This window comes from Protopterus annectens, chromosome 2.part1 (assembly GCF_019279795.1).
Source record: "Protopterus annectens isolate FY-2018-M chromosome 2.part1, PAN1.0, whole genome shotgun sequence".
Lineage (NCBI taxonomy): Eukaryota > Metazoa > Chordata > Ceratodontiformes > Protopteridae > Protopterus > Protopterus annectens.
The window spans coordinates 604,410,741-604,437,609 of NC_056729.1; the positions used below are offsets into that span (position 1 = coordinate 604,410,741).

The window sequence follows — 26,869 nt, forward strand, 5'->3', positions numbered from 1 at the left end:
AGTTCATAGGTAGTTACTATGCATGCAGTCAAAGAGGCCATTCTGTAGCCTTGGCCAGTTGCCCAATTTCCCCAAAGCATTGCCTGATTAAGTGACTTGCCCAGATTTACACAGCAGAGTCACAAACACACACAAATACTTAATATTTATTTGACATTTGTTGACAGGATTAGTCCAACTGGGACAGAGCCCTTTTTTCAGTGGAGACCCGGGGAGAAAAGCTCCATAGTAAAAACATACAAAATAACTTGACTTATAATAATATATCCCATAAACATTAGGAATAACAAGTTAACATAGAGTGCAAACAGAATCAACAATTCAGCATATATACATATCTCCATTTTTCTTTGTGGTGTAGCCAGTGCATCATACTTCAGGGAGAGGTGCTGAAGATTTATTTTTATATTTCCAGCCAAACAGATCTCCCAGAAAGCATCAATCAACTGATGTAATTCAGAGACTTTGTGAAAAAAAGTTTTTAATTGCTTAACCAGTGCAGTTCTTAGACACCAGAATTTTGGAGCTTAAATTCCTTTGGGGTATGTATCAAACTGAATTCAGTTATTTGGATGTGTCTTTAAAGTGGTTAATTGGAACTACAATAACAAGTAATTTGCATTGATAACCCACTTCAGGCAATACCTGTTACATACTAATAGTGCTTACCTTTCATATTTAATAAATGTTTTCCCATATGGGATATTTCTTAGGGCTTCCAGAAACACAACTTTGGGCAGGGAGTTTGGGGTAATCAAAAGAAATGGTGTAAAAGAACACAAATGATGAGGGAATTTGTGTAGTTGGAATTATTTACAAGACATTAGAAACAGGCCTCCACTGAGCTCTTTAGCTTTGCACGGTGTTGAATGTCATCAAGGGGATGTCATAGCCTGTACGTTAAAGCTGTGGATACTTCTATCTTGAAAAAAGGGGAGGCTAGGAAATTAGCTGTAAACAGAATGAAATCTAGGTTCGGTTATAAGTTCTACACATTATATCCAGCTGGCCTGAATATGGAAGTGGGCCGGTGGGCCTTAGTAGAATAATTAATACATCTACTGTTTTTGTAGCTGTTCAGTTCTATTTTTTCATTAACTGTATCCTTAACTTCTGTTTCCCTCACTTATGTGACTTGAGTGACAGTGAATTAATTCACTATATAAAGTGTTTAATGAATGGATGGTTCACTTTATGTATTCTTGAAGGCAATTGAGGCACCCGGGGCTGTCGACATAATAAATATCTATTGAACTGCAGTTTGCCAGTGTGGGTGGTAGTTCAGTTTTGGGATTCTGTAGCACCCCTGTTCAGTTTAAGTTTAAACACCTCTGAAGCTGTGGCATTGTAGTGAGAGGACAACTTCCTGTAATGCAGCAACTTTTTTTCTATGTGATTTTTGTGCCTGCCAGTCATTATCTCTCCTGTAGTCATTCGATGTGGTCATTCCCATAACTGGTCTGAGCCATGGGCCAACTAGACAGCCACCTAGGGCGACGCTGTATCAGGGGTGCCTTTCCAGTATTTATTTATTTTTTTTTGCAGTAAGCAAATGGTTTCTTTAAAATATGCTGAATGAATGCAGGAAAAAAACCGCAGAGTAAGACAAACTATGAGGAAAAAGGGAAAAAAAACAAATCTGGATGGTGTAGGTAGACCAGACGGGAGGCATCAGGTGGTGTGTGTGTGTATGTGTGGGGGGGTGCTGTGGGGCCCTTTTGCCTAGGGCACCAGTTGACCAAAGGCCAGCCCTGGTCATCCCCCCTATGAAATGAGAGCTGACTGCAGGAAGTCATTACCTAGGTAACCATCAGATCTTTTTCTTATTTTAGTCTAATCCTTTAACCCCTCAACTGATGTGTACTCTCTCAGATGTGAAGGTTTGTTGAACATTCCTGTCTGGGTGTGCACCTTCCTGTGCACACGCTTTAAATGCAACAGTGCAAACATGGCAAAAACAAGCACCTTTCTCAAGTCTATGTGCTGCCTGCCATATACCACTGTCTTCAACATATGCTAGCATTTTAGCAGCTTGAGCCACCACAGTTCCCCCAGGATGGGCGAACTGACATCAGCCAGTCACCCCCCCCACCCAACTGAGCTGTAAAGTGATCTCAGCTCATCTGGGTCATAATCAGGACTTTCTGCTTATATGCTACATATGCCAAGTGGCAGAGCAGAGGTTCAGTGAACTGTTTTTTTCATAAACTTGCCTCAGTGAATCATATAAGAATGCAGTACATCATTCATCTGTATGCTTTTCCAGTGGCATGTAGATTGTTAATGGCTGATGTGGCTTTCGTTTTAGGATCTCATTTAATTGGGTTAGTGTAGTTTTAACACTAAAGGAATGCAGTGGCTGTTACTTCACTTGTTTTAATCCAGTTTTTCCATGGTTTGTATATTCTCCTGACTTTACAAATGTTCATTTTCTTTCTTTCTTAATAGTACGCACATGATTTGTTTTTCTCTCTCACTGAAATTTACTTTTGACTGGTACTGTAGTGTACAACCAAAGCATGGCTAACCACTTAGTGATGGAAACATTGGCTCTAAATGTTAGTTTTGATGTAACACAATGGCTCCTTGTACAAAAAAATGAGAAAAGGGGGGGTTATTGATGGATGGATTGTACTGTAGTGGGTATAAATGTAACATCCTTTGGACAGTTTCACTGTGTTGTAGCTTAATATTTCATATTTGGTACTGTACTTGAGAACTACAAGTAAGAAAATATTACTCTGACTGCTTCAGGTTGTGTTGTCTTCTGTTGTCATTGGGATCACAGATTTATTACAACTGTACCAAAATGTTAATCTTGCAGTTTTAATTTGGCTTTTTGCAGGAAAGTGAGGATGCAGTTAAAGCACTTGCAAAAGACAAGGATCTTTTGGAAAGAGAAAAGTGGGAGCTTCGCCGACAAGCCAAAGAAGCCACAGAGCATGCGTCTGCACTTCGATCACAGCTGGACTTGAAAGAGAACAGAATCAAGGAGCTCGAAGCAGAGCTGGCAATGGTGAGCGAAAAATTATTTAATTACTCCTGTTTTGAAGAGTTGCATCATCCAATTTAGCAAAACAAGTAGTTCGAAACAGTTTGGGGTTCTCTCCCCAGAGATATTGGAGGTTATTAAGGAGATATTTCATTAACATTTAAATGTTCCTCTAAATATTTTTTCTTTGATTGCCAATAGGCTAAATAAAACTCAGAAAAGGGAGCATTTGTAACTCTGTTTGAAAATAATTGAAATCCCTAACAGAGTAGCAGGTAATTGGAACTAAATGCCCACCAACTTAAAAAGCATCTCAGACATTGAAACTTAAAAATAGACCTATACCATCAAAAAATAGCTTTTAGATCTGAGGCAGGCTAGTGTATGTTATACGCTTGTCTGATTATGAGCTTTGAACTTTACTTGTCTGCTTGTCTAGTATTGTAAAATGTTATGTTGACATTTCACATATCAGAATGGAATTACAACTTTGACTTGACTGATTTTAATAAAACCTTGAACAAAAGAAGTTACTGAATGTAACACAGTTACACAAACGGTTGATATCAAATTGTCCTGTCCTTCATTATGTAATGGACAACAAGGCTTTCAAAATATAGGTTCATAGGTAGGTACTAGACTATCGGCCCAAGGGCCTAAGTAAGCCTAGCCAACAAGGTTCCCTGGCTTACGCCACCCAAGAAAGTTATTTTCCTGTGCCCCTATCGAGCAGAGCCACAGAAGTGATCCCCGGGGTGTATTTCCTATTTCCCATCCACTTATCAAGATGTTTCCTGAAGAGTGCTAATGAGGAACTTTGCTTGACATAGATGGGTAGCTTGTTCCAGAGTATGGGAAGTCTCTGGGACAGGAATCTATCCCTCCAGCATGTCCTGTTTATTGTGGTGACAATGTTTAGGTTCCTAGAGCGTGTAGCTCAGAAGGATTGGGATTTCTTTAGGTGTAGCATGTCCAACAGCTCTGGGTCTGACATAGCTTTATATGTTAGGCAGAGATCACCTCAGAGCAGGTGATATGCTATGGCGTAAAGCTGGAGTTTTTTGAGACAGTCAGTGTAGGACATCTGTTTGAGGCCAGTAATCCTCTTTGTGAAGTACTTCTGTGACCTTTCCAGCTGCTGCAGATGTCTTGTGAGATACATTCTAAAAGGGGTGTTGTACTCTATAATGGGTCTAATGAGTGTCGAGTAGAGGGGAACAATGACCTCTTTTTTCCTAGATGAGAAACCTTTTGTGATGAGGTGTGCCATGTAGAAGACTTTCTGACTACTGTGGTGATGTGATTATCAAAGGAGAGACTACTGTCCACCTAGATCCTAAGGTCTGTTATCACACATTTGGAATTAAGTAGACTGCCGCCTATGTGGTAGTTCATGGGTACAGAGTTTTTACCAAAGGGGATGACAATGCACTTTTTGGCATTGAGCTTGAGGCCATGACTCTGACACCAGGCATCTGTCTCAGTGAGGCCCTTCTGTAGGATGTCCACATCATTTGTGGACTCAGCTATGGCTCCTAATTTGCAGTCATCTGCGAACTTCATTAGCCAAAGGCCTTCTGTGTTAGCCTGTACTTCAGAGAAGTAGATACCAAACAGGAGAGGTTCCAGGACTGAACCCTATGGTACTCCACTTGTCACTGGTTTGAAGTCAGATTTAGAGTCTGCAACTTTTACAGTGTGGGTTCTGTCAGTGATCCAATTGTCAACCCATCTTGTAATGTAGGGATTTATACTTAGTTTTGTGAGTTTAGCTATAATTCCAGAAGGGGGATGGTGTCAAAAGCCTTGGTGAGGTCAAGATAGGCTGAGTGAACCACCTTACCCTCTTCTATGGCTTTGGTGACTGTCTGAAAGAAGTTGATCAGTTTCAGGAGGCATGATCTGCCTTTCACAAACCCAAACTGGGTGGGGTCCAGAGTTTGGAGGTTACCAATGTCTTTGTTTATGAGTTTCATGATGATACATTCCATGGCCTTACAGACCAGGCTCGCCAGGCTAATAGGGCGATAGTTCTCAGGATCACTGCTGGCTCCCCCTTTGTGGAGTGGGATAACTGTTGCTGTGCACCATTCAGTGGGCATAAAGCCTGATGTAAGACTATGATTGAACATGGTGCTTAGGTGGAGAGCCAGTTCATTCTGAAGTTCATGTAAAACGCAGCCTGGAATGTTGTCCGGTCTCATGGATGCTGTGTTTTTGGCTTTAGAGTGTGCAGCTTTTACCTGCGTAGTTGTGATTACAGGGACTCTGCATTCTTCCTGTAGAGATATGGGCCCTTTAGGGGGTGAGAGGGGTGTAAAGTTAGCACTGAAACTATCTGCCAGGACATTGGCGATATCAGTTGGTTCTGGAATTTTTGTGCCGTTGTGCTGTAACTCAGAGCAGATGTGGGTGTTGCCATTGAGATTCTTGACATAGCTATAGAATGCTTTGTGGTTGTCCCTAGAATCAGTGGCAATTTTGTTTTCATAGCTAGCTTTGGAGGATCTTATAAGGGATCTCATCTTCTTACTGAGGCTGACCAGGGAACTCTTCCACACATGGGATTTTACTCTCTTTTGCAACAGTTTCTTCCTTCTGTTGTAGAGTTTGTTAATTTTAGGGGACCACCAGATTGGCTTCCTTTTTTGGAGGATAGCGTCTTGATTCTGTTTTGGATAGCACGATCCATGCACTCATGTACGTGCTCATAGAGTGCATCTGTGTGGGATTTCAACAGTCGTAACTGTATTGTCCATCTGCATGGGTGTCATTAAGTTTGCCACTTCTGTCTTAAGAAGCATGAAGTTGGCTTTGGAGAAATTCTTTACTGTGATTTTCTTAATGGGAGGTGCGGGCGGGATGTGGATATCTAGGGTGATTACCTTATGATCAGATCTGACCAACGAGGAGTTGACTTCATTTGTGGAACACTGGTCACTCATGTTGGTAATGACTAGGTCTAGAATATTGTTGCTTCTGGTGGAGGTGTGGATAAGCTGATCCAGGGCATTGGAATTTATGAATTCCAGAAAGCATTGAGCAAAAGATTTGGTACATGAGTAGTTTTCCCAGTTAATGGTGGGGTAGTTGAAATTACCCATTATTAGGGTGTTTGGTTGAACTCTAATATTTTCCAGTATATCAAGAAAAGAGGAGCGGAAATCCTGGGGCATGGTCAGGGATCTGTAGCAAGCTACAATTTGGATTGCAGTTTTGTCCAGATTTATTTGCACTTGGATAACCTCGGATGCATTATGCTGAGCAACTAGCCTGGAGGTGTGGATATCCTTAATGAATATGGACAAACCTCTGCGTTTGGTGCTCCAGTCCAGGTTAGGTGGCCAAAAAGTGTGGTATGAGTTATAGCCTGGTAGTGCAGGGGTGCTCTCTGGAGCCTTGAACCAGGTCTCAGTCACTGCACAGATGTCTATGTTCTCCATTTTAAGGAGTGCCTCGAGTGAGTACACTTTGAGGTTTAGACTTCTAGCATTGAGTAGCATTACCCTCAGTTTTTGCTTGCCTATTCCTGTTATGGTGGTGAATTTGTCATTTGAATCTTGCCTAAAAAAGGCACTGTAGGGGCAGCAAGAGCCTTAGCCAGTATCCGGAATCCCAGGGGTGAAAGGTGCAGGCCATCTCTGGCAAAGGATCGTAGTCTGTCAACCATGTCGTGTCAGGCAGACAGATACTGGACTCTGTTAGAATGATACCAGAAGCTTAGCCAATTGTTGAAGTCAATAATTTTGTCCTTGTACTGCGGTATCATTCTGGGCGATGGCAGGATGCTACTCAGTGCTAGGGTCATACCTGCCTGGGCTACAAGATTGGAGAGCTCTTCATGTCTCTTTTCATGTAGTTCAGTGAGGTACATCTCAGGTCATTCACACCAACATGGACAATGACAGAGTCATATTTGTACTTGTTGTGGAGTGAGCTGAGTGCGTGGGTTATGTGGCAGATCCTGGCACCCAGCAGGCAGTTGACATTAACCTTCTCCTTGTTTAACCTGGTGAGTGGGACATCAGTGTGCCCGACTGTAGAGTCACCTATGACTAGTGTGTTGGGTACGGTGATGTCCTTCAAGGATGCATCTGCAGTCTTTACAAAAGGGTTGTCCTGTCGTCAGGCAGCCCTTCGGTCGGCCGGATTCCAAAGTCTGGGTCTGGCTTCGGCTGGTGTCGCACTTCACCCGACGTCATTGCGGCAGTTATTCCGGGTATAAAGGCATCAGCCGACGCCATTTTCCCCAGTCTTTCTTGCCGCGTGGCGCCCGAAGCAGAAGCTGTTCGCAAGTGCCGGTCGGTCAGATCCAGAGATTACTACTACTGAATACTACTTCGAAGACTTCTATAAAGCTAAGTACCCCGTTGGGGACTCTTTCTTGCCTCAGCCGATGTCAGAGAAAGTTAATAACTGTTTATCTTGTGGGAAACAAATACCTCATAAAGATTTCCACTCCTATTGTATACATTGTTTAGGCCCAGACCACGACGTAGCAGCTTGTCTAGCCTGTGCTTCTTTTAACCGACGGACGCTTAGACGTCGGTCGGACTTTGCTGAACAGATTTTCGGCTCCGATTTTGCCTACATTATGCCGTCGGATCCTCCGACTACGCAAATTACCAAAAAACGCAAAGAAAAGGACCAACACTCGCAGTCCGCGGTTTTGGCCGAAACCGCGGTTAAGCAAACCACGAGTGTCTCGGTTTCGGCCGAAACCGAGCAAGCGGTTCTTTCTTCAGCCGATATCATGCCTTCTACCGAGGCCTCTTCTAACCTGGTAGAAACGGCTTCTGAAATCCAACCTTCTGTTGCAGTTTCACAGGATTTATCAGACACCATTCCCCTGGATGTTTCAACCCCTGCACGTGGAGCTGCTAGGCCTCCTCCAGCTATGTCTGTTAAGGCCTTTGCCAGGGCTAAAGCAGCCAAAGCATCAAAACCTGTGCCTGCCAAGCCCCCTTCTCACAGGCCCAGCTCCATCTCCCACATGCTTTCTTTGGCTGAGGATCTCATCTCTTTAATTCGTGGAGCCCAGCCTCATCCAGACAGGGCCTCTCTCCCTCCTCCAGAAAAGAGGCCTAGAGCAGAGCCCCCTGAGCCAGTATCCACAGATGATTCCTCTGATGACTCAGAACATACAGACCCTCCTGGGGCTTCTTATTCTCCTTACGAGGATTCTGATGCTGAGGAATCCATCCCTTCAGCCTCTCCTCCTGAGGAATTTTCCTTTGGGGAAACCTTGCATGCTATGAGGGAACAATTTCAGTGGCAGGGCCAAGATTTCTCAGACTCTAGAAAAAGGCTTAGGACCTTTCTACATTTGCCACAGCATAGGCCTTTAGCTATACCTCCAGTTCTTTCTGTTGTTGATGATGCATTTAATGATGCTTGCACTGCTCCTGATTCTTTACCTCTGGCTCCTGCTAAGCCCGATAGGTACTACAGGGTCCTGGACACTCATCACCACTTATATAAGACTCCTTTTGCAGATCCAGAGACTATCTCCCAGGGTCCTAAAGCTGTAGCCGCTACTTCTTCTAAAAACCCCCTCCCCTCTGAAAGGGAATCCAGGTCCTTAGAGAGATGGGGTAAAAAAGTTTACACCTCTGCTACTTTGTCAGCTAGAGCTTTGAACTGCCAATTTCATATAATTCAATATCAAGAGTTTATGCTTGACCAGTTGACTAAAAAGCTGTCCTCTGAAGAATCTTTAGATAAAAAGTATGTTCAAGAAATGGTACATAACATACAGCAGGTTAGTAACCATTCTTTAAAATGTGGCTATGATGCACTGGAGGCTTCCTTTAGATCAGCCATGACTGGCACAGTTATCAGGAGGCATGCATGGTTGAAAGAACAGGCACTACCAGACCATGTCAAATCTAAGCTTTTGGATGCACCTATGGACAAGGTCAATTTATTTGGTTCCCCTGCACAACAGGTACTAAAAAAGATGGAAGAGAAAGCAAAATCTGTGCAAATAGTGAAAGATTTCTTACAAGTTCAACCTCCAAGGTTTAGCAGGAACTGGCCCTCCAAGAATTGGTCCTTTCCAGAATCCTCTAAGGCACAAAGAGGCAGGAATAGGCGCTCTAGAGGCAGAAACCAATCCAGGGGTGCCTACAGGGGTCACCAGTGGCAGGGTAACAACCAACGAGGCACGGATACAGCCACCACCACTACAACAACTCAATCACAGTGACTTGGCGGTGGCACCGCCTACCAGGGAACAACTAGAAGCACCCTTAGGCAGAAAGCTAACCTTATTTTCAAGAAACTGGCACTGCATTACAAGAGAAAAGTGGATTTTGCAAACTATAGACCAAGGTTACAGGTTCCATTTCCATACTCTACCAGGAAAGAGAGGAATGCCAAACCTTCCACCTACTCAAAGGACAGAAGCTCTAAAGCAAATATCTCAATTATTAAGAATGAGAGCTGTGGAAAAGGTACCATCTATGGAGCAAGGAAAGGGATTTTACTCCAGGCTCTTCCTGGTACCAAGAAAAGAAAACAAATGGAGGCCTATTCTAGACCTGTCCACTTTAAACACATTCCTCATTGTTCCAAAATTCAAAATGCTGACCCTACAGCAGCTTCTTCCCATGCTGGGCAAGGAGTCTTGGCTGGTAACTCTAGATCTCAAGGAGGCATACCTGCACGTCCCCATAAGACCAATTTGCAGAAGATACCTCAGATTTCTTGCAGGATCAGAGCATTATCAATTCTCAGCATTGCCCTTTGGCTTATCTACTGTGCCCAGAGTGTTCACGAAATGCCTGGCATCAGTAATCGCTCATTGCAGACTTCAGGGGATTCAAATCTATCCCTACCTGGACGACTGCCTGATACAAGCGGACAACAAAAACAAACTAACAGAAGACTTACAAAGAGTCATCTTCTTGCTGCAAGCCCTGGGATACACAGTCAATACAAAAAAGTCAAGACTGATTCCATCCCAAAGAATAACCTTTCTGGGTGCAGAACTGGACACATCAAAACAAATGGCATTCCTAACTGCAGAAAAGAAAGAGCAACTTCCTCTCTACTTCTTGGCATTAACAAAGCAGAATCATCTAACTGCAAGAAAAGTGCTGCAAGCTCTAGGCTTCATGGCATTCTGCATAATACTACTCCCTCATGCCAGGCTGCATATGAGAAAGCTACAGTGGTACCTAAAGAATTTGTGGTCCCAGCACAAGCACAGCCTATAAACCAAAATTCCAATGATCCCATGCCTGAAACAGGAGTTCCTATGGTGGGCTCAGGCCTGCCAATCAAACACAGGATTGCCCTTCTGCAAAAGCCAACCAAGACAAACCATCACGACAGATGCCTCAGACCTCGGATGGGGGGCACACATGCTGGACAAGTGCATTCAAGGCCTATGGACTCAAGACCAGCTGCATCTGCACATAAATCTAAAAGAAATGATGGCAGTAAAATTGGCAATCCAGGCATTCAGACCCTTTCTCCAAGAAGGCCAGTTGATGATAAGGACAGACAACACCACAGTTATGTGGTACATCAACAAACAGGGAGGCACACACTCATACCCTCTATGCCGGCTGGCACTGGACTTATGGGATGTGGCTCTGAGCTACAACTTCAGTTACAGGCAATTTATGTACCAGGGAAGGAAAACATTCTAGCAGACATATTAAGCAGAACTACAACAGATGCCCACGAATGGATGCTGCATCCGGACATCTTCAAAACCATCACAAGAAAATGGGGATTACCACAAATAGACTTGTTTGCATCCCCTTGCAATCACCAGTTGAAGAAATTCTGCACAAGGACTTACCACCCACTTGCTTGGAAGGTGGACTCCCTCTCTTTCAGTTGGAAAAGCCTGGCAGCATACGCATTCCCACCACTTCCTTTGATGCACAAGGTGCTTCTGAAGATCAAAGAGGAACGTCCGAGGATCATTCTGATAGCCCCAAACTGGCCAAGACAACATTGGTATCCACTGCTGAGGAGCATGTCCGGGAACAAATATGGACACTGCCCTGATCCCATTACTGCTAACACAGAACAACTACAACATCCTGCATCCAAACCTAAAAACTCTGCAGCTAACTGCCTGGAACATTACATAACAGCAATTAACCCAAATTTATCACAAAGGGTTAAAGACATAATCCTGGAGGCTTGTAGACCTTCAACAAGAAAGAATTATGCAGCAAAATGGAAAAGATATCTCATCTGGAGTACTGCAAAGGGGCAAGATGTGACACTGGTGAACATAGCCAACATCCTGGAGTACTTGGCGGAGCTCTACCATACAGGCCTGTCCTATTCTTCCATCAAGATACATGCATCAGCTATTTCAGCAGAATACAGCTTGGATCCTCCTGTCTTCTCGCATCCTCTGCTCAGACAGTTTCTGAGAGGAATTAAAAATGTAAAACCTCCCAGGAAACCTCCATTGCCAGCATGGGACTTGAACTTTGTGCTAGAAAAACTAACTCTTCCTCCTTTTGAACCAGCAGCAACAGCAGAATTACAATACTTATCCTGGAAGACTGTTTTCCTGCTGGCAATAACTTCAGCAAGAAGGGTCTCTGAACTACAGGCATTAATGGCAGTGCAACCCTTCCTGATCTTCCATCAAGATAGAGTATCCATGAGAACAAACCCTACATTTATGCCTAAGGTGGTATCCAGAGTCTCTTTAAATCAGGCTATCCACCTTCCAACATTCTTCCCCAACCCACAGAACAGGGGAGAAAGGCTCTTACATACCTTGGATGTACACAGACAATTATGCTACTACCTGGACAGGACAAAAAACAATAGAAAAACTGACCAGCTTCTGGTAGCATATGCAACAGGAAAGGAAGGAAAACCAATTTCTAAACAGACAATCTCCAAATGGATAGGAAATTGCATTAGATTTTGTTACTCCTACCATGGAAAGAAAACTCCAGAGAACATCAGGCCTCACTGCACAAGGGCTACAGCCACTACCACAGCTTTCTTACGAGGAGTGGCTACCAAGGACATTATAGAGGCTGCTACTTGGACCTCCGTGCATACATTTGCCAAGCATTATAACTTACCTCTATACTCTAGATCCCGTGCTGGTTTTGCCACTGCTGTTTTGCAAGGGATCCTAACTACACCATAATCTCTTCTCATTTCCTCCTCCCCTAGTTTAGCTATGGTATTCTACCCATTTGTAAAGACTGCAGATGCATCCTTGAAGGACATAGTACAGTTTTGTACCTACCATAAATGTAGATGTCCGATAGGAATGCATCTGCAGTCAGGATTGCCCACCCTCCTTCCTCTCTGAGGTACTCCTAGGATATTTGCCAATCTTCAGCTAGCTTGGGGGGGATCTATTATGGTGTATTTGTTTCTATATATGTACATACATGCTTATTTTGTGTGTTTGCTCTCTACTATTTGGAAACTTTGGCATTTATCCAAATTTAGCCATCCAAGAGGGCACCTGGCATCTGGGGCAAGAAACACTGAGGAAAATGGCGTCGGCTGATGCCTTTATACCCGAATAACTGCCGCAATGACGTCGGGTGAAGTGCGACACCAGCCGAAGCCAGACCGAGACTTTGGAATAAGGCCGACCGAAGGGCTGCCTGACGACAGGACAACCCTTTTGTAAAGACTGCAGATGCATTCCTCTCGGACATCTACATTTATGGTAGGTACAAAACTGTACTTTTTGCCTTATGGGCTGTGGTTGAATGGCACACTGAGTCTGTGGGCCATATGATCAATTGCTGCAGTCCACAAATGAGACATTACACTTGATTCAGCATCTGCTGTCTCCTGTGTGACCCTTTGCTTCCGTTACATAGAGGACTGTACCTCCTCATGTTTAAACACTATCCCAGCTACAAGCATCATACCTTCTGATGTTTGAATCCCTGTCATAGTTCTTGGTGTATCATGGTTCTGTTGCTGCAAATAACATCAAAGCTTTGTGGAAAAAAAACACTGTTGCATAAAAATATTTTTCTCTGATTGCAGTTAATACTTCTTACCTTCCATTTTTTTCTTTTATTTTCCTTCTCCCACTTATCTTTTTATCCACTTATGTATTTTCTTTGTTTCCAAGTTACATCTGGTCTTCTAATCATGTTCCCTTTGGTAGAGTTAATGTCACTGTTTGGAAATTCTGAATGGAGAAGACAGGATTTTCCTAATTTTTTTGTCTTTTCCTTTACTAATTTAAATATTTGCTAATAAACTATTTCAGTTTCTCATTTAAGATTTGGAGTCTTCCCCAGTATTGATGTATGCCAGCACTCTAGTATATATCAGCAATAGGCCAAGAGGCAGCTGATTTCCAGCCCCTAAAACCCCAATGCCCTTAGCTGTACACCAGTTGCTCAGTTTAACTTAACCAACTCTACCAGAGGATGAGAAACATGATTTTTCATGCTAAAAGGGTGCCAACAAATAGGAGAGCATTGTGTCCTCCAGAATATCTCCCAAAATCCATGGCACGGCACTAAACAAATTATATTTGTTATAAGTTTGTGGCTTCTCAACTACTGTTTTGCTGCATTGTATGCATGTGGATTCATTTTTTCTACACACAAACATATATAGCCACATACAAACGTAATGAGTTTGTATTGTCTGTCTTCATATTCTTTTCCCAAAAGTTATTTTCCCATTGTAAATGTGCCTCTCACTTTCAAAGATTTATATTACCAACCAATTCCAGTGTATGTTTAGGGGCAGGATGATAAAAGCGATACCTCTTGTTGTGAACCGTAATGCTTTTTGCTGCCCTATCGAATTCTGACACATAAGAGTAGACCAAGGTGAGGAGAAAGGTAGAGGATAAAGTTTTATTTCTTTCTGTTATAAAAGAAAAGGCTATTAGTAGTAATTATGTATTTCATAATTATGTATTTCATAATGTCACAATAACATTGGTGATTGTGCTCTCACCTAGATTATGTATAATTTTAAGACTTTAGTAAGACATGGACCCCAGATATACTTGGAACATAATTTATCACAGATACTACCTCATTATCATACTCAGAAGGTTAGGCATCTATGGCTGCACTTCATAGTAAGACATGGTTACTCAGATATACTTGGAACATAAATTATCGCAGAGATTACCACGTTATCATACTCTGAAGGTTAGACATCTGTGGTTGCACTTCATAGTAAGATATGGTTACCCAGATATACTTGAAACATAAATTATCACGGAGACAACCACGTTATCATACTCTGACAGTTAGACATCTATGCTTGCACTTCATTACTCAGAGGTGATCTCTGCCTGACGTACAAGGCCATGTCAGCCCAGAATTGATGGACATGCTCCACCTAAAAAAAACAAATACCTTAGGACTTTAGGGAATGATTCCCATGTTTGATCTGCCATTACTGAGAAGCTGTATTCAGAAGAATGGAGATCTGTGAGGCAGAAGGGAAGACTGTGATGTAAGGTTGCAGGGAAGAGGTTATCGTAGAGAGCTTGCTGTAGATTATTAGTTTGTGAGATAGGGAAGCTAGGAAGAGCATACATGTTTTGTTTATTGGGTGTTATTTAACCTTTGCTAGGGCTGTAGAATAACATCTTCTTTAACAAGCTATGGTGGATAATTTGCATATTTAATTGGATAAAGTTTGCTGAGTTTTTTTTTTCTCGGAAGCTTTGGTTGTAGTTGATGGGCTGTACTCAAACTGTGGGGGAAAAGAGCACCTTTCCCAATGGCTTGTCTGCTAATCTCCCTTCTGCAGAAAGGAAGTGTGTGTGTGTGTGTGTGTGTGTGTGTGTGTGTGTGTGTGTGTGTGTGTGTGTGTGTGTGTGTGTGTGTGTGTGCGCGCGCGCGTGTGTGTGCGTGCACGTGCGTGTGTGCGTGTGCGTGTGTGTGTGTCTGTGTGTGTCTTAAGCCCTGAAAGGAAGACTAATGACTTTGGATGCGGTACTAGTGATATGAAACTGAAAGTTAACAGATTGGTCTATCAAAATTCCAATTTATTTAAAGTGTGGTGTGTTTTTAGGGGTACAATGAAGTTATAAAGTATCTTTCAGTTTTGAGGGGCTGTAGAGAGTTTGTCTTGTGCGAAAAAACATGCATTTTGATTTTTAATGTCTAGTATGAAGTTGTTCTTGAGTGAGCTATTGCAAAAGTGTATTTAGTTCATAGGTAGGTACTAGGCTATCAGCCCTGGGGCCTGTACAAGCCCAGCCAAAAAGGTACCCTAGCTTTTGCCACCCAAGAAAATTATTTTCCTGTGCCACTGTCAAGCAGAGCCACAGAGGTGATCTCCGCGGTGAATTTCCTAAATAATCAGCCCTACCAATTCTCAAACCTAAGACCCTGTACACTATAATCAGAGCAATGTACCACTACACTATTTGAGTTCTTTTGCAAGTTCTGTTTTTGATGGTAGCATAGGAGGACAGGGCCTTCAAATTAATTTATTCTCTGCATAGCTAAGAATCTGGGCTTGAGGGACTTAAGCTGGTACATAGTTCATAAATTGTGAAAATAACAGAAGTGAAACATGATATTTGGGATCTTCTTTTGGCTATAGAGCAGAGTGTGGAGGCGTTATATTATTGAAACCTTGGACTGTCGGATCCCTAATGCCCAGAGGACAAAGCATGGCTCAGACTTTGAGTGTATAAGACACTGAATACAGGGATAAAGCCTCCAGCCACTCTTGGTAGTTTGTCTCTATTCTTTTCCTACTGGGCCATCTGTCATCTTATACTGATTCAATAAACAGCTCTCAACATCTCTCCAACTCTGTCCCAACCACCTATCCATACTACACCATTCAACTCTCTACACATCACACCAAACTTGTTTAATGACACCCCTCAGCTTTACTCCAAATATCGACTAATTAACTTAATTTCAACTCAAATCAAAATAAAATTAAGTGGAAAACTCTACAAAAACAACAATACACCAGTATACTAAACACTTCCTAGGAAGAGGCATTCACCATAATCCTGGCCTCAGCTATCAAAACCAACATCAAGACAGTTCCCTTCCACACAGTACTCTAACTCCCACACCAGTAATTTAAATTTTGCTGCTATAAATATTAGAAGCAGAAGAAATAAAGCTACTGAACTACATGCCTGGATGACCCAACACAAGTCTAATATCCTTGCTTTAACTAAGGAAAGGTGGTGGTAATACCACCAGGAGCGGCCTTAGGTCAGCTGGTGCTCTAGGCTAAAAGGCTTCATGGCGTCCCCCACCACACCACCTGGTGCCCCCATCCTGGTCTACCTATACCAAATAAATACTGGAAAAACGCCCCTACTAGAGCGGCACCCTAGGTGCCGCCTAGTTGGCCTATGCCTAAAGCCGGCTGTGGGTGGTATTGCTTTCATATTTCCCAAGAATTACATTTCCTGCTGCAACAAACCAATCTCAAAATTCAGTTCAGTTACTTATTATTTTCTTGAAAATAAACAAATATGTATTACTGTCCTTTACATCCTTCCTGATAACAACACAGCTAAACTGGAAGATATCCTACATTAGCTATCCATAACATTTCCACAAGGAAAAATACTATTAGATGATGTGAGTGTCAACTGGTTGGACATAAACTCTAACTCCCATACATCCAGCATGCATTTATATGGTTTCACACAACTAATTAATAGCCCCAAACATTATAGCAAGACATCAAATTAATTATTAGACTGAATCCTAGTGTCAGACCCGAGTAAATACACCAACTCAGGTACGATGTCTGACTGTGTCATTGATCATCTCCAGCTGTGTACAACCAGACATTTCACACATCCACTTAAACAGCATGTTTATGAAACAACATGCAAACTTTTCCAAGTTTAACCCAGAATGTTCATTACTGCTTAACATTCTACTCTTTTTGAATAACCAAACTGGATTATTTCTTCTTAGTCTCTTCCTTCTAGGCTGATGCTGTAAATGAATTTAACACAACCTTCCTAAATAGCCTTGCACCTCCTAGAATGAAGTGACTAAGAAGAAATAATCCAATTTGGTAATTTGAAAAGAGTAGAATGTTAAGCAGGTTAGAGAAAAAGCATGGAAAGAATGGCAAAAAATATAAAACACCTCGATGTTTTGAAAACTTCACAATACGTTGCAACCATACAAAAATGCAAATAAAAAAATTGTACTATAACAACATTCAGAACAATGGTAAACACAATCATAAAAATTCTGGTCAGCCTTTAAAGAAATCTTACATCCCAGCCAAAAATTCAACCCTTTTCCTAGTAGCTCACCACTTGAAACTGCAACATAATTGAATTCTTATTTCATAAATAGTGTAGTGCCCATAACCAGGGATTCCCCAACTTCTAATCCCAACCCTGCCCAAAAACCACGTCACCACATCCACTTCACCTTCCAAATGTATGCCCATATCCTCTGTAAAACTACTCTTAAACAAAACTAAACCATATTCTACTTCAGCTGATGATTTTCCATGTATAGACCTCAAAATATCAGCCAGTAGCACTGCATATACTGTCTCAATCGGTATAAATAAGTCAATCCAGGAATCCCACATTGTCACTCTCTCTCTCTGTCTCTCTCTGCAAAAAAAAATCACACATTATCTCTGTACACAAATAAGGAAATTCAGCTGACAACACTAGCTTTAGGCCTATAGCAATCCTATTCCCCCTCTCCAAAATACTTGAAAAATGTATTATAGGTTCATAGGTTGGTACTAGGCTATCAGCCCTAGGGCCTATACAAGCCTAGCCATAACAATTCCCTGGATATTTCTTCCCACAATATTTACTTCTCTGGACCCCTGTCTAGCAGGGCGACTGACATGATCCCCGGGGTGAATTTCCTATCTCCCATCCAATCATCAAGGTTCCTTTTGATGAGGCCAAGGAGGCGCTCTGCTTGACATGTATTGGCAGTGTATTCCAGAGTATGGGGAGTCTCTGGGTCAGGAACCTATCCCTCCAGCATGTTTTGTTCATTGTGATGACAAGGTTTAGATCCCTGGATCGTGTGGCTATGAGGGATTGGGATTTCTTTAAGTGGAGCATGTCCAACAGCTCAGGGTTTGACATGGCCTTGTATGTTAAGCAGAGATCACCTCTGAGTAGACGATATGCCATAGAGTATAGCTGGAGTTTTTTTAGACGGTCAGCATATGGCATCTGCATTAGGCCTTTAAAGCTGTTGCAGATGTCTTGTGAGGTACATACCAAAGGGGGAATTATACTCTCTAATGGATCTAATGAGGGATGAGTACAGTCGGACAATGACCTCCTTTTTTCTGGATGAAAAGCCCTTAGTGATGAGGTGTGCCACATAGAAGGATTTCCTGACTGTTGTGGTGATGTGGTTATTGAAGTTGAGACCACTGTCCACCTGTGTCCCTAAGTCTCTTATCACACTTTCAGTGTTTAGTGTACTGCCACCTATGTGATAATTCATGGGTACATGTTTTTTCCCAAAGGGGATAACTATACATTTCTTGGCATTGAGCTTGAGCCCATGGCTCTGGCACCAAGCATCTGTTTCTGTAAGGCCCTTTTGTAGAGTATCCACATCATTTAGGGATTCAGTAATGGCTCCCAGTTTGCAGTCATCTGCGAACTTTGTTAGCCAAAGTGCCTTAGTGTTGGCCTGTACTTCAGAGAAGTAGATGTCAAACAAGAGAGGTCCCAGGACTGAACCCTGAGGTACTCCACTTGTCACTTGTCTGGAGCTGGATTTGGAATCAGCTACTTTTACAGTCTGGGTTCTGTCAGTAAGCCAGTTGGCAACCCATCGAGTGATGTAGGGATTAATGCCCAGCTTAGTAAGTTTATCCATGATTCCAGAGTGGGGGATGGTGTCGAAGACCTTGGCGAGGTCCAGATAGGCTGTATGGACTGGCTTACCCTCGTCCACAGCTCTGGAGACTGATTTGAAGAAGTCAGTAAGGTTCAACAGACAAGATCAGCCCTTCACGAACCCAAACTGGGTGGGGTCCAGTGTTTTAGGGTTGCCAATGTCTTTGTTTATAAGTTTCATGATAATACTTTCCATGGCCTTGCAGATCAGGCTCGTCAGACTGATGGGGTAGTAGTTCCCGGGATACAAGGTAGATCCCCCCTTGTGGAGTGGGATAACTGTAGCTGTGTGCCACTCAGTGGGCACAAAGCCTGAGGTGAGGGTATGATTAAACATGACACTTAGGTGAGGCGCCAGTTCATTTTGTAGTTCATGTAGTACACAGCCCGGGATGTGATTTGGTCCCATGGATGCTGTATTCTTAGCTTTGGAGAGTGTGTTTTTTACCTGTGTGGCCGTTATTACCGGAATTTGGCAGTCTTTCAGTATTGAGATGGGCCATTTAGGGGGTGAGAGGGGGGTGAAGTTGGCACTGAATTGATCTGCCAGGATATTGGCAATATCCTTGGGATCAGTATATTTAATGCCATTCTGTTGCAGCTCAGAGCAGATTTGAGCATTGCCATTTAGATTCTTGACATAAGTATAGAATGCCTTGTGGTTGTCCTTGGAATCTTTGGCAATTTTATTTTTGTAACTAGCTTTGGAGGATTTTATGAGGGATCTCAGCTTCTTACTGAGGCTGGTAAGGGAGTTTTTTGCATCCTGGGATTTTCCTCTTTTCTGTAACAGTTTTTTCCTTTTGTTGTAAAGTTTGTTTATGGCAGGGGACCACCAGATTGGCTTCCTTTTTTTGGAGCAGAGCATCTTGGTTCTATTTGGGATGGCACAATTCATGCATGAGTGGATGTGCACGTACAGTGCCTTAGTGTAGGACTCAGCAGTCGAACTTTCAGTTCTCGTCTGCATGGGTGTCATAAAGTTTGTAACTTCTGACTTGAGTAGCATGAAGTTGGTCTTCGAGAAGTTTTTTATGGAGGTTTCCTTACTGGGGGGTGGGGGTGGGATGTGGATATTAAGGGTGATTAGCTTATGGTCTGACCTGACCAACGAGAGGGTGACCATAGGTGTGGAGCATCGATTTCCCATGTTGATAATAACCTATATAGTGGGAGTGGCAGGCACTGAGCATCCTGTGTATCACTAGAGGAGTGGTTTCCATCTCTGGAATTGTACCTTATTGGCTGTTTGGAGCTGCTTTCTATCCCTTTTAACTTTTTGCCTTAAAAACCCATATTTGTGTGGGTTTGTGTGCTGTGCAGTGCTGCCAAGTTAGGATAAACTATTACCGGTGCCAGAAAGTCTACTTTTCAAATTTAACCTTAGATCTTGCTGTTCATCATTTTGCACTCAAACTAGGCTATTTAAGTCCAGCACTTGCTCAGAACTTCTTGTAGCATTTACTGTAGCATATATACTGCTTCCAGCACTAAACTCTCCATAAAGAAAAGTAAGAAAACAGCTTCAGTACTTGATATATTGAGTTCATATCCAGGCATGTCTAAAGGTCATTTCCCTGTGCTTTCTCCTGTCAACCTGGTGAACTTGGACATCGTGAGGCAATGTAGCAACTGCCTCATGTACTCAGGCAACCTTCTCCTCTTACCTCCCAACACTATCACTTGTAAGAGATGCACATATATAGCCAAATTGGAAGCCAAGCACTCTCCAGCCAAGACTGGATTAGCCAGTCAAGAGGAAAAGGTTAACACCTGCACCACACCACATTCAACACATTGCCCTCCAGAACATACAACACCACAATCCTCACATAGAGACACAAAACACACACCAACTTTCGTGGAGGCTCTTAGTAAAAATCTGCCCAAACAACAGAGACCTCCAAGGCAGAAAGCAAAAAAACACCCTAGACCCTAGCTCTGAGTAGCGTCCTACCATCACCCAGAATGATGCCTCAGTACAAGCCGAAAATGATTGAGTTCAACAATTGGCTAAGTTTCTGGTGTCATTCTAAGGAGATCCAGTATCTGTCTGCCTGGGATAACATGATTGACAGACCTCGATGCTTCGCCAGAGGTGGCCTGCACCTGTCACCCCTGGGATTCTAGATACTGGCCAAGGCTTTTGCCACCCCTATAGTGCCTTTTTTAGGCAATGTCCTAAAGACAAAATTACCACCGTAACAGCTACAAGCAAACGAAATCTGAGGGTTTTGCTACTCAACGCTAGAAGTCTAAATCTCAAAATGCACTTGCTCGAAGCATACCTTAAAATGGAGAACATCGACATCTGTGCAGTGATCGAGACCTGGTTCAAGGCTCTGGAGAGCACCCTAGCACTACCAGGCAGTAATACATACGACACCTTTTGGACACTAAACCTGGACCGAAGCACTAAAGGCGGTGGTGTCTCCATATTTGTAAAGTATATGCACACCTCCAGACTAGTAGCCCAACATAACGCATCAGAGATACTTCAGGTACAACTAACACTTGGTAAAACTGCAATCCAGGTTGTAGCCTGCTATAGATCCCCCAACATGTCCCAAGACTTCCACTCCACATTCCTAAACACACTGGAAAATATTAGGGTACTACCCAATACACTTATACTGGGAGACTTTAACTACCCCTCCATTAACTGGGAAAATTGCAAATGTACCAACACTCTTGGTCAACGTTTTCCGGAATTCATTAATTCCAGTGCCCTAGACCAATTCATTCTTACCCCCACCAGGGGTAGAAACATCCTTGACCTGGTCATTACTAACATGGGCGACTGTTGCTGTACACCAGTAATCAACTCCTCCTTGGTCAGATCTGACCACAAGCTAATCACCATGGATATCCATATCTCACCTTTACCCCCTAAAGGAAACCACTGTAAAAAACTTCTCCAAAGCCAATTTTGGGCTTCTGAAAACAGAGGTAGCTAACGTCATGATGCTCATGCAAATGGAAAATAGGTGCATGACTGCTGAATTATGCACCAGTGCACTGTATGAGCACATACACAAGTGCATGGTACGGGCCATACCAAACAGAACCAAGACACTGTCCTCCAAAAAAAGGAATTCAATTGTATTGTTCCTCTACCATAAACAAACTCGACAAGAGAGAAAAAACTGTTGCAGAAAAGGGTGAAGTCCCAAGACTGGAAAAACTCCCTTGTTAGCCTCAACAAAGATCTGAGATCCCTCATCAAATCCTCTAAATCTAGCTACAAAAACAAAATTGCTGCAGATTCTAAAGACAACCACAAGGCATTCTATATTTATGTTAAGAATCCACATGACAATACTCAGATCTACTGTGAGTTACAGCACAATGCCAATATATATACAGAACCAACTGATTTTGCCAACATATTGGCCGACAGGTTTAGTGCAAACTTTACCCCCCCCCAATCACAATACCTGAGGAATGCCAAGTTTCTATTATCATGGCTACACAGGTAAAAACTGCACTGTCCAAAGCCAAGAATACAGCTTCCATGGGACCTGATAATATCCCTGGCTGCATTCTACATGAATTATAAAGTGAACTGGCACCACACCTGAGTACCCTGTTCAATCACAGCCTCATTTCAGGCTTTGTTCCTACCGAATGGTGCACTGCTATGGTCATCTCACTCCACAAAGGGGGAGTGACTACAGACCCTGGGAACTACCACCTCATTAGCCTGATGAGTCTGATATGTAAGGCTATGGAGCACATCATCATGGACTTTATAAATAGGGACATAGGGAATCTCCAAATTCCGGACCCCATGCAGTTTGGGTTTGTGAAAGGTAGATTGTGCTTGCTCAACCTGATTCTTTGAGTCTGTCACTAGAGCTGTGGATGAGAGCAAGGTAGTTCACACAGCCTACATAGATCTTGCCAAGGCCTTCAACACTATCCCTCACTCAGGAATTATAGATAGACTCACTAAACTAGGCATAGACCCCTATGTCATAAGATGGAATGCCAAATGGCTCACTGATAGAACCCACACTGTGAAAGTAGCCATCTCCAAATCTGACTACTGACCATTTACAAGCAGTGTCCCACAGGGATCGGTCCTAGATCCTCTCCTGTTTGGCATCTACTTCTCTGAAGTTCAAGCCAATGCAAAGGGACTCTCCTGACCAAGTTCACAGATGATTGCAAACTGGGAGCCATTACTGATTCTCCACCTGATGTAGACATTCTACAAAAAGGCCTCACTGAGACAAGTGACTGGCGCCAGAAACATGGCTTAATACCAGAAAGTGCATTCTCATTCCCTTTGGGAAAAATCCATTGCCCTTGAACTACCACATAGGCGGTAGTCCACTAAACACTGAAGGCGTGGTAAGAGACCTGGGAACACAAGTTGACAGCAACCTCTCCTTTGATAACCACATTGCCACTCTAGTCAGAAAGTCCTTTTGTGTGGCACTTATCACAAAAGGTTTCTCATCCAGAAAAAAAGAGGTCATAATCCCTCTGTAGTCATCCCTCATTAGACCTATTATAGAATACTATGCACCATTGGTGTGTACCTCACTAGACACCTACAACAACTGGAAAGGCCACAAAAATGCCTCATTAAGAGGATCTTAGGCCTTAGACACATGCCCTATACGGACAGACTCAAAAAAATTCCAGCTATACTCTTAGCAGCAATCTCTGCTTGACCTACAAAGCTGTGTCTGACCCAGAGCTGTTAGATATATGCTACACCTAAAGAAATCCCAATACCTCTGTGCCACATGCTCCAGGGACCTAAATCTCATTACCACAATAAACAGAACATGCTGGAGGGACAGGTTCCTAACCCAGAGATTTCCCATACTCTGGAACAAACTACCCATTCATGTCAAGCAGAGCACTTCACTGGACCTCTTTAAGTGAAATCTTGACGAGTGGATGAGCAGTGGCAAGTTTACCCCAGGGATCACTTCAGTGGCCTTGCTTGACAGGGGCACTGGGAACTAACTTCAGGTGGCATGGTGCCAGGGAATCTTCGTGGGCTAGGCTTATATAGGCTCCAGGGCCATTAGCCTAGTACACACCTATGCACCTATAGATGAGGGACATGGATTGCAGATGGATCATATTAAAGACCTTAATGATTCAGACAGCAACAAAGAGCTGTGACTGAAAGAGAGCGGTTTGTTCTTGTCGCTCCTCAAGGAGCTGTTGTTGGACACCAGTAGCAAGGGAACTGATTAAGTTGAAGAAGACCTTTCATGTAGTGGTAGCAAGCCTCTGAAGTTGTGTGATGAGTACAGGTAGGCCATAAAAGCAGCAGAAAAGCAATAGCCTAGGTGTGGGAGGAGTATGGCGAGGCCATGAAAAATCTCTTTCAGACAGCTTCAGGAGGGGTATGTGGGATATTGCTGAAGCACAGTGGTGGATTATTTATTTATTTATTTACAGCTGTTTACCAGGGTAGAACACTGATCAAACAAAGCCGATTGCAGGCTCAGCCCAGGTTTCATCATAATGTAACTAAACAACATACAGTATACAGATAACAATGGTTTACATTTATAAATATGTGTAAACAGCCTGACAAACAATATATACATAGAAGATCTAACAACCCAATTATGTTTACAGTTGCATAATTGGAACAGAAAAGGTAGAATAGAGTTATGTGTAAACAGACAGAAAGGATGAGGATAGTCACCACGATCAGGAATGAGTGCAGGAAAAATTCATCCAAAACGTCTCCTTAAGCATGTAAAAAACTCTTTATTACAGGAAAATGGATAAGCGCTTTCGCGTAGTCCAAGCTACGCTTCATCAGATAAACTTTCAAAAAACTACAACACATTTATATACAAACGCTTTTGGCGGGCTCTGTGAATCAGTAACCCTATTATTCAATAATCACATAACTCTCACAAGCCCATGCTTAAACATCATTAGCATCGTATTCATTATTTAATCGGAAAGCCCATATAAGGCTGTGAAGTTTTCAAAACAAAGATCCATCCATCCAATGATTGCATTGACGGCTAACATCTTTTATGATTACATTTGAATATACTCATATATTTAGTTTCTATATATTGCTTTATTAAATATTTCTCCTATTATAATATGATTTTTGTTTATATTTTTTATATACTTTGACAACACTATATACATATTGAGATATGCAGTATGTTAAAAAATCAAATCCGTTCCTTACATTCGAACTATATGCTATAGACTTTAGGACCCTGAAGATAACCAACTAAGCCAGGGAAGTTAGGCGCATATGTGGACGCCTTGAGCTATGTTAGATGTACGTACTCTATATTTTCAATGAATTGAACAGGAAAGTTAATGATTGGAAGTAATAATGATCGGGGGATTATGCATATTGGATATACAGCTTTTATCAAAATGAACGGAACATATGTTCATATCTTGCTACAGAGGTATTTATGGAAAGGTTTTGCTATAACTAACTGAACTCTGTTAGCGGCACTGATAGTTATATTGTTTTATGTGTTTCCGTTTTCCACTTTTATCATTTTTATAAGATAAAGTGACATATTTGTTTTTTATTTACCTATAAGTAATGTGAGCTTTTATGTGCACATGCTATAAAGTTTTTTGAAACTTGCTTACATTTTAAATGAGCGATCTTTTAATGAATTTGAAGATGGATCTTTGTTTTGAAAACTTCACAGCCTTATATGGGCTTTCCGATTAAATAATGAATACGATGCTAATGATGTTTAAGCATGGGCTTGTGAGAGTTATGTGATTATTGAATAATAGGGTTACTGATTCACAGAGCCCGCCAAAAGCGTTTGTATATAAATGTGTTGTAGTTTTTTGAAAGTTTATCTGATGAAGCGTAGCTTGGACTACGCGAAAGCGCTTATCCATTTTCCTGTAATAAAGAGTTTTTTACATGCTTAAGGAGACGTTTTGGATGAATTTTTCCTGCACTCATTCCTGATCGTGGTGACTATCCTCATCCTTTCTGTCTGTTTACACGATTCTTCACTTGGTGAGTTACGTCTTTGGCTACAAAGTGGTGTTCCTTTTACGGACTAGAATAGAGTTATGTTGAAGTAGACGTGGAAGAGAGAGGATTATTAGTCACTAGGTTAGGAAAGCTAAGAGAGACCAGTAATATGAAAAAGGGAATTAGAATGTGTGTAGTGGGTATAAAGCGGTAACACTGTGGTAAGCTAAATCACAGTTTAGGACAAGTGACTTAATCAGCTGGATCATATGTCTTGAAGGTAAAGGTACCACCAGCTGGAGATATTGGTCTGTGTGTCTTGTCCTTTGGATGGACAGTTGCATTGAAACTGTTTTGTTTAGTATTATTTGAACAGTGGTCTGAACAGGGAGTAGTAGTTTGTGTAATTAGTTAAATCAGGAGGAAGTGACCGTCATAGTTTTGGAAGAAACACTGATTCATCTGGAAGCCTGGTTGAGAGGTAAAAAGAAAACTTTACCTTGAACAGTGGACATTCTGACATTTGAGTAGACAGTGCCAAAAGCCACTTGCAAGACAGTAGACATTTCTGACAATTAGGCTGCTGCTACTTTTAAACAATTTCACAATGACAAGGCAGTGGGAGTAGCTGATATCGATTTGGAAGAATTAGAATTGTAATATATTGTCAGGTACCATGTTAATTGCATTTGCATTGCTGTGTGGAATACAGGCACAGCCTCTCTGGACTGGCATAGTAGGGTGTACTTCCAGTAACTGAGAGATCGCACTCGTGTCATCCACCTGGAAGAGCCCACTGCAGTGCTTTAGAAAAGTAACTCCTTCCTGTAGTTTAGCCTTTATGGAATATTGGGTTGACTCTTTATCCAGGCATGGAAATTGGAAGCAGTAATGGAAGCTTTCTTTTTTATTTACTTTCTGCTTCTATACCCACTGAACATCAATCCTCCCTTATCAGTCGTGAGTGCATTTGTACCCCATGCTAAGTAACCCCAGCATGACGGTAAGAGCAAACTATCATACAGACAGCCATGGAGTTGTTTTTTTTTTTTTTGCCATCACTGATACCCCAGTATTGAGGTAT

The 26,869-nt window shown here is 42.3% G+C and overlaps 1 protein-coding gene across 4 annotated transcripts in view; it reads left to right on the plus strand.

Annotated features, from left to right (window-relative positions):
• KAZN (kazrin, periplakin interacting protein) overlaps window positions 1–26,869 on the plus strand; it is a 2,853,667-nt gene that overhangs the window by 1,353,663 nt on the left and 1,473,135 nt on the right. For all 4 annotated transcript variants that reach the window (XM_044062363.1, XM_044062364.1, XM_044062365.1 and 1 more), the window contains exon 5: window positions 2,846–3,016. In XM_044062363.1, the coding sequence (XP_043918298.1) occupies window positions 2,846–3,016 (171 nt within the window). The remainder of the gene's footprint in view (window positions 1–2,845; window positions 3,017–26,869) is intronic.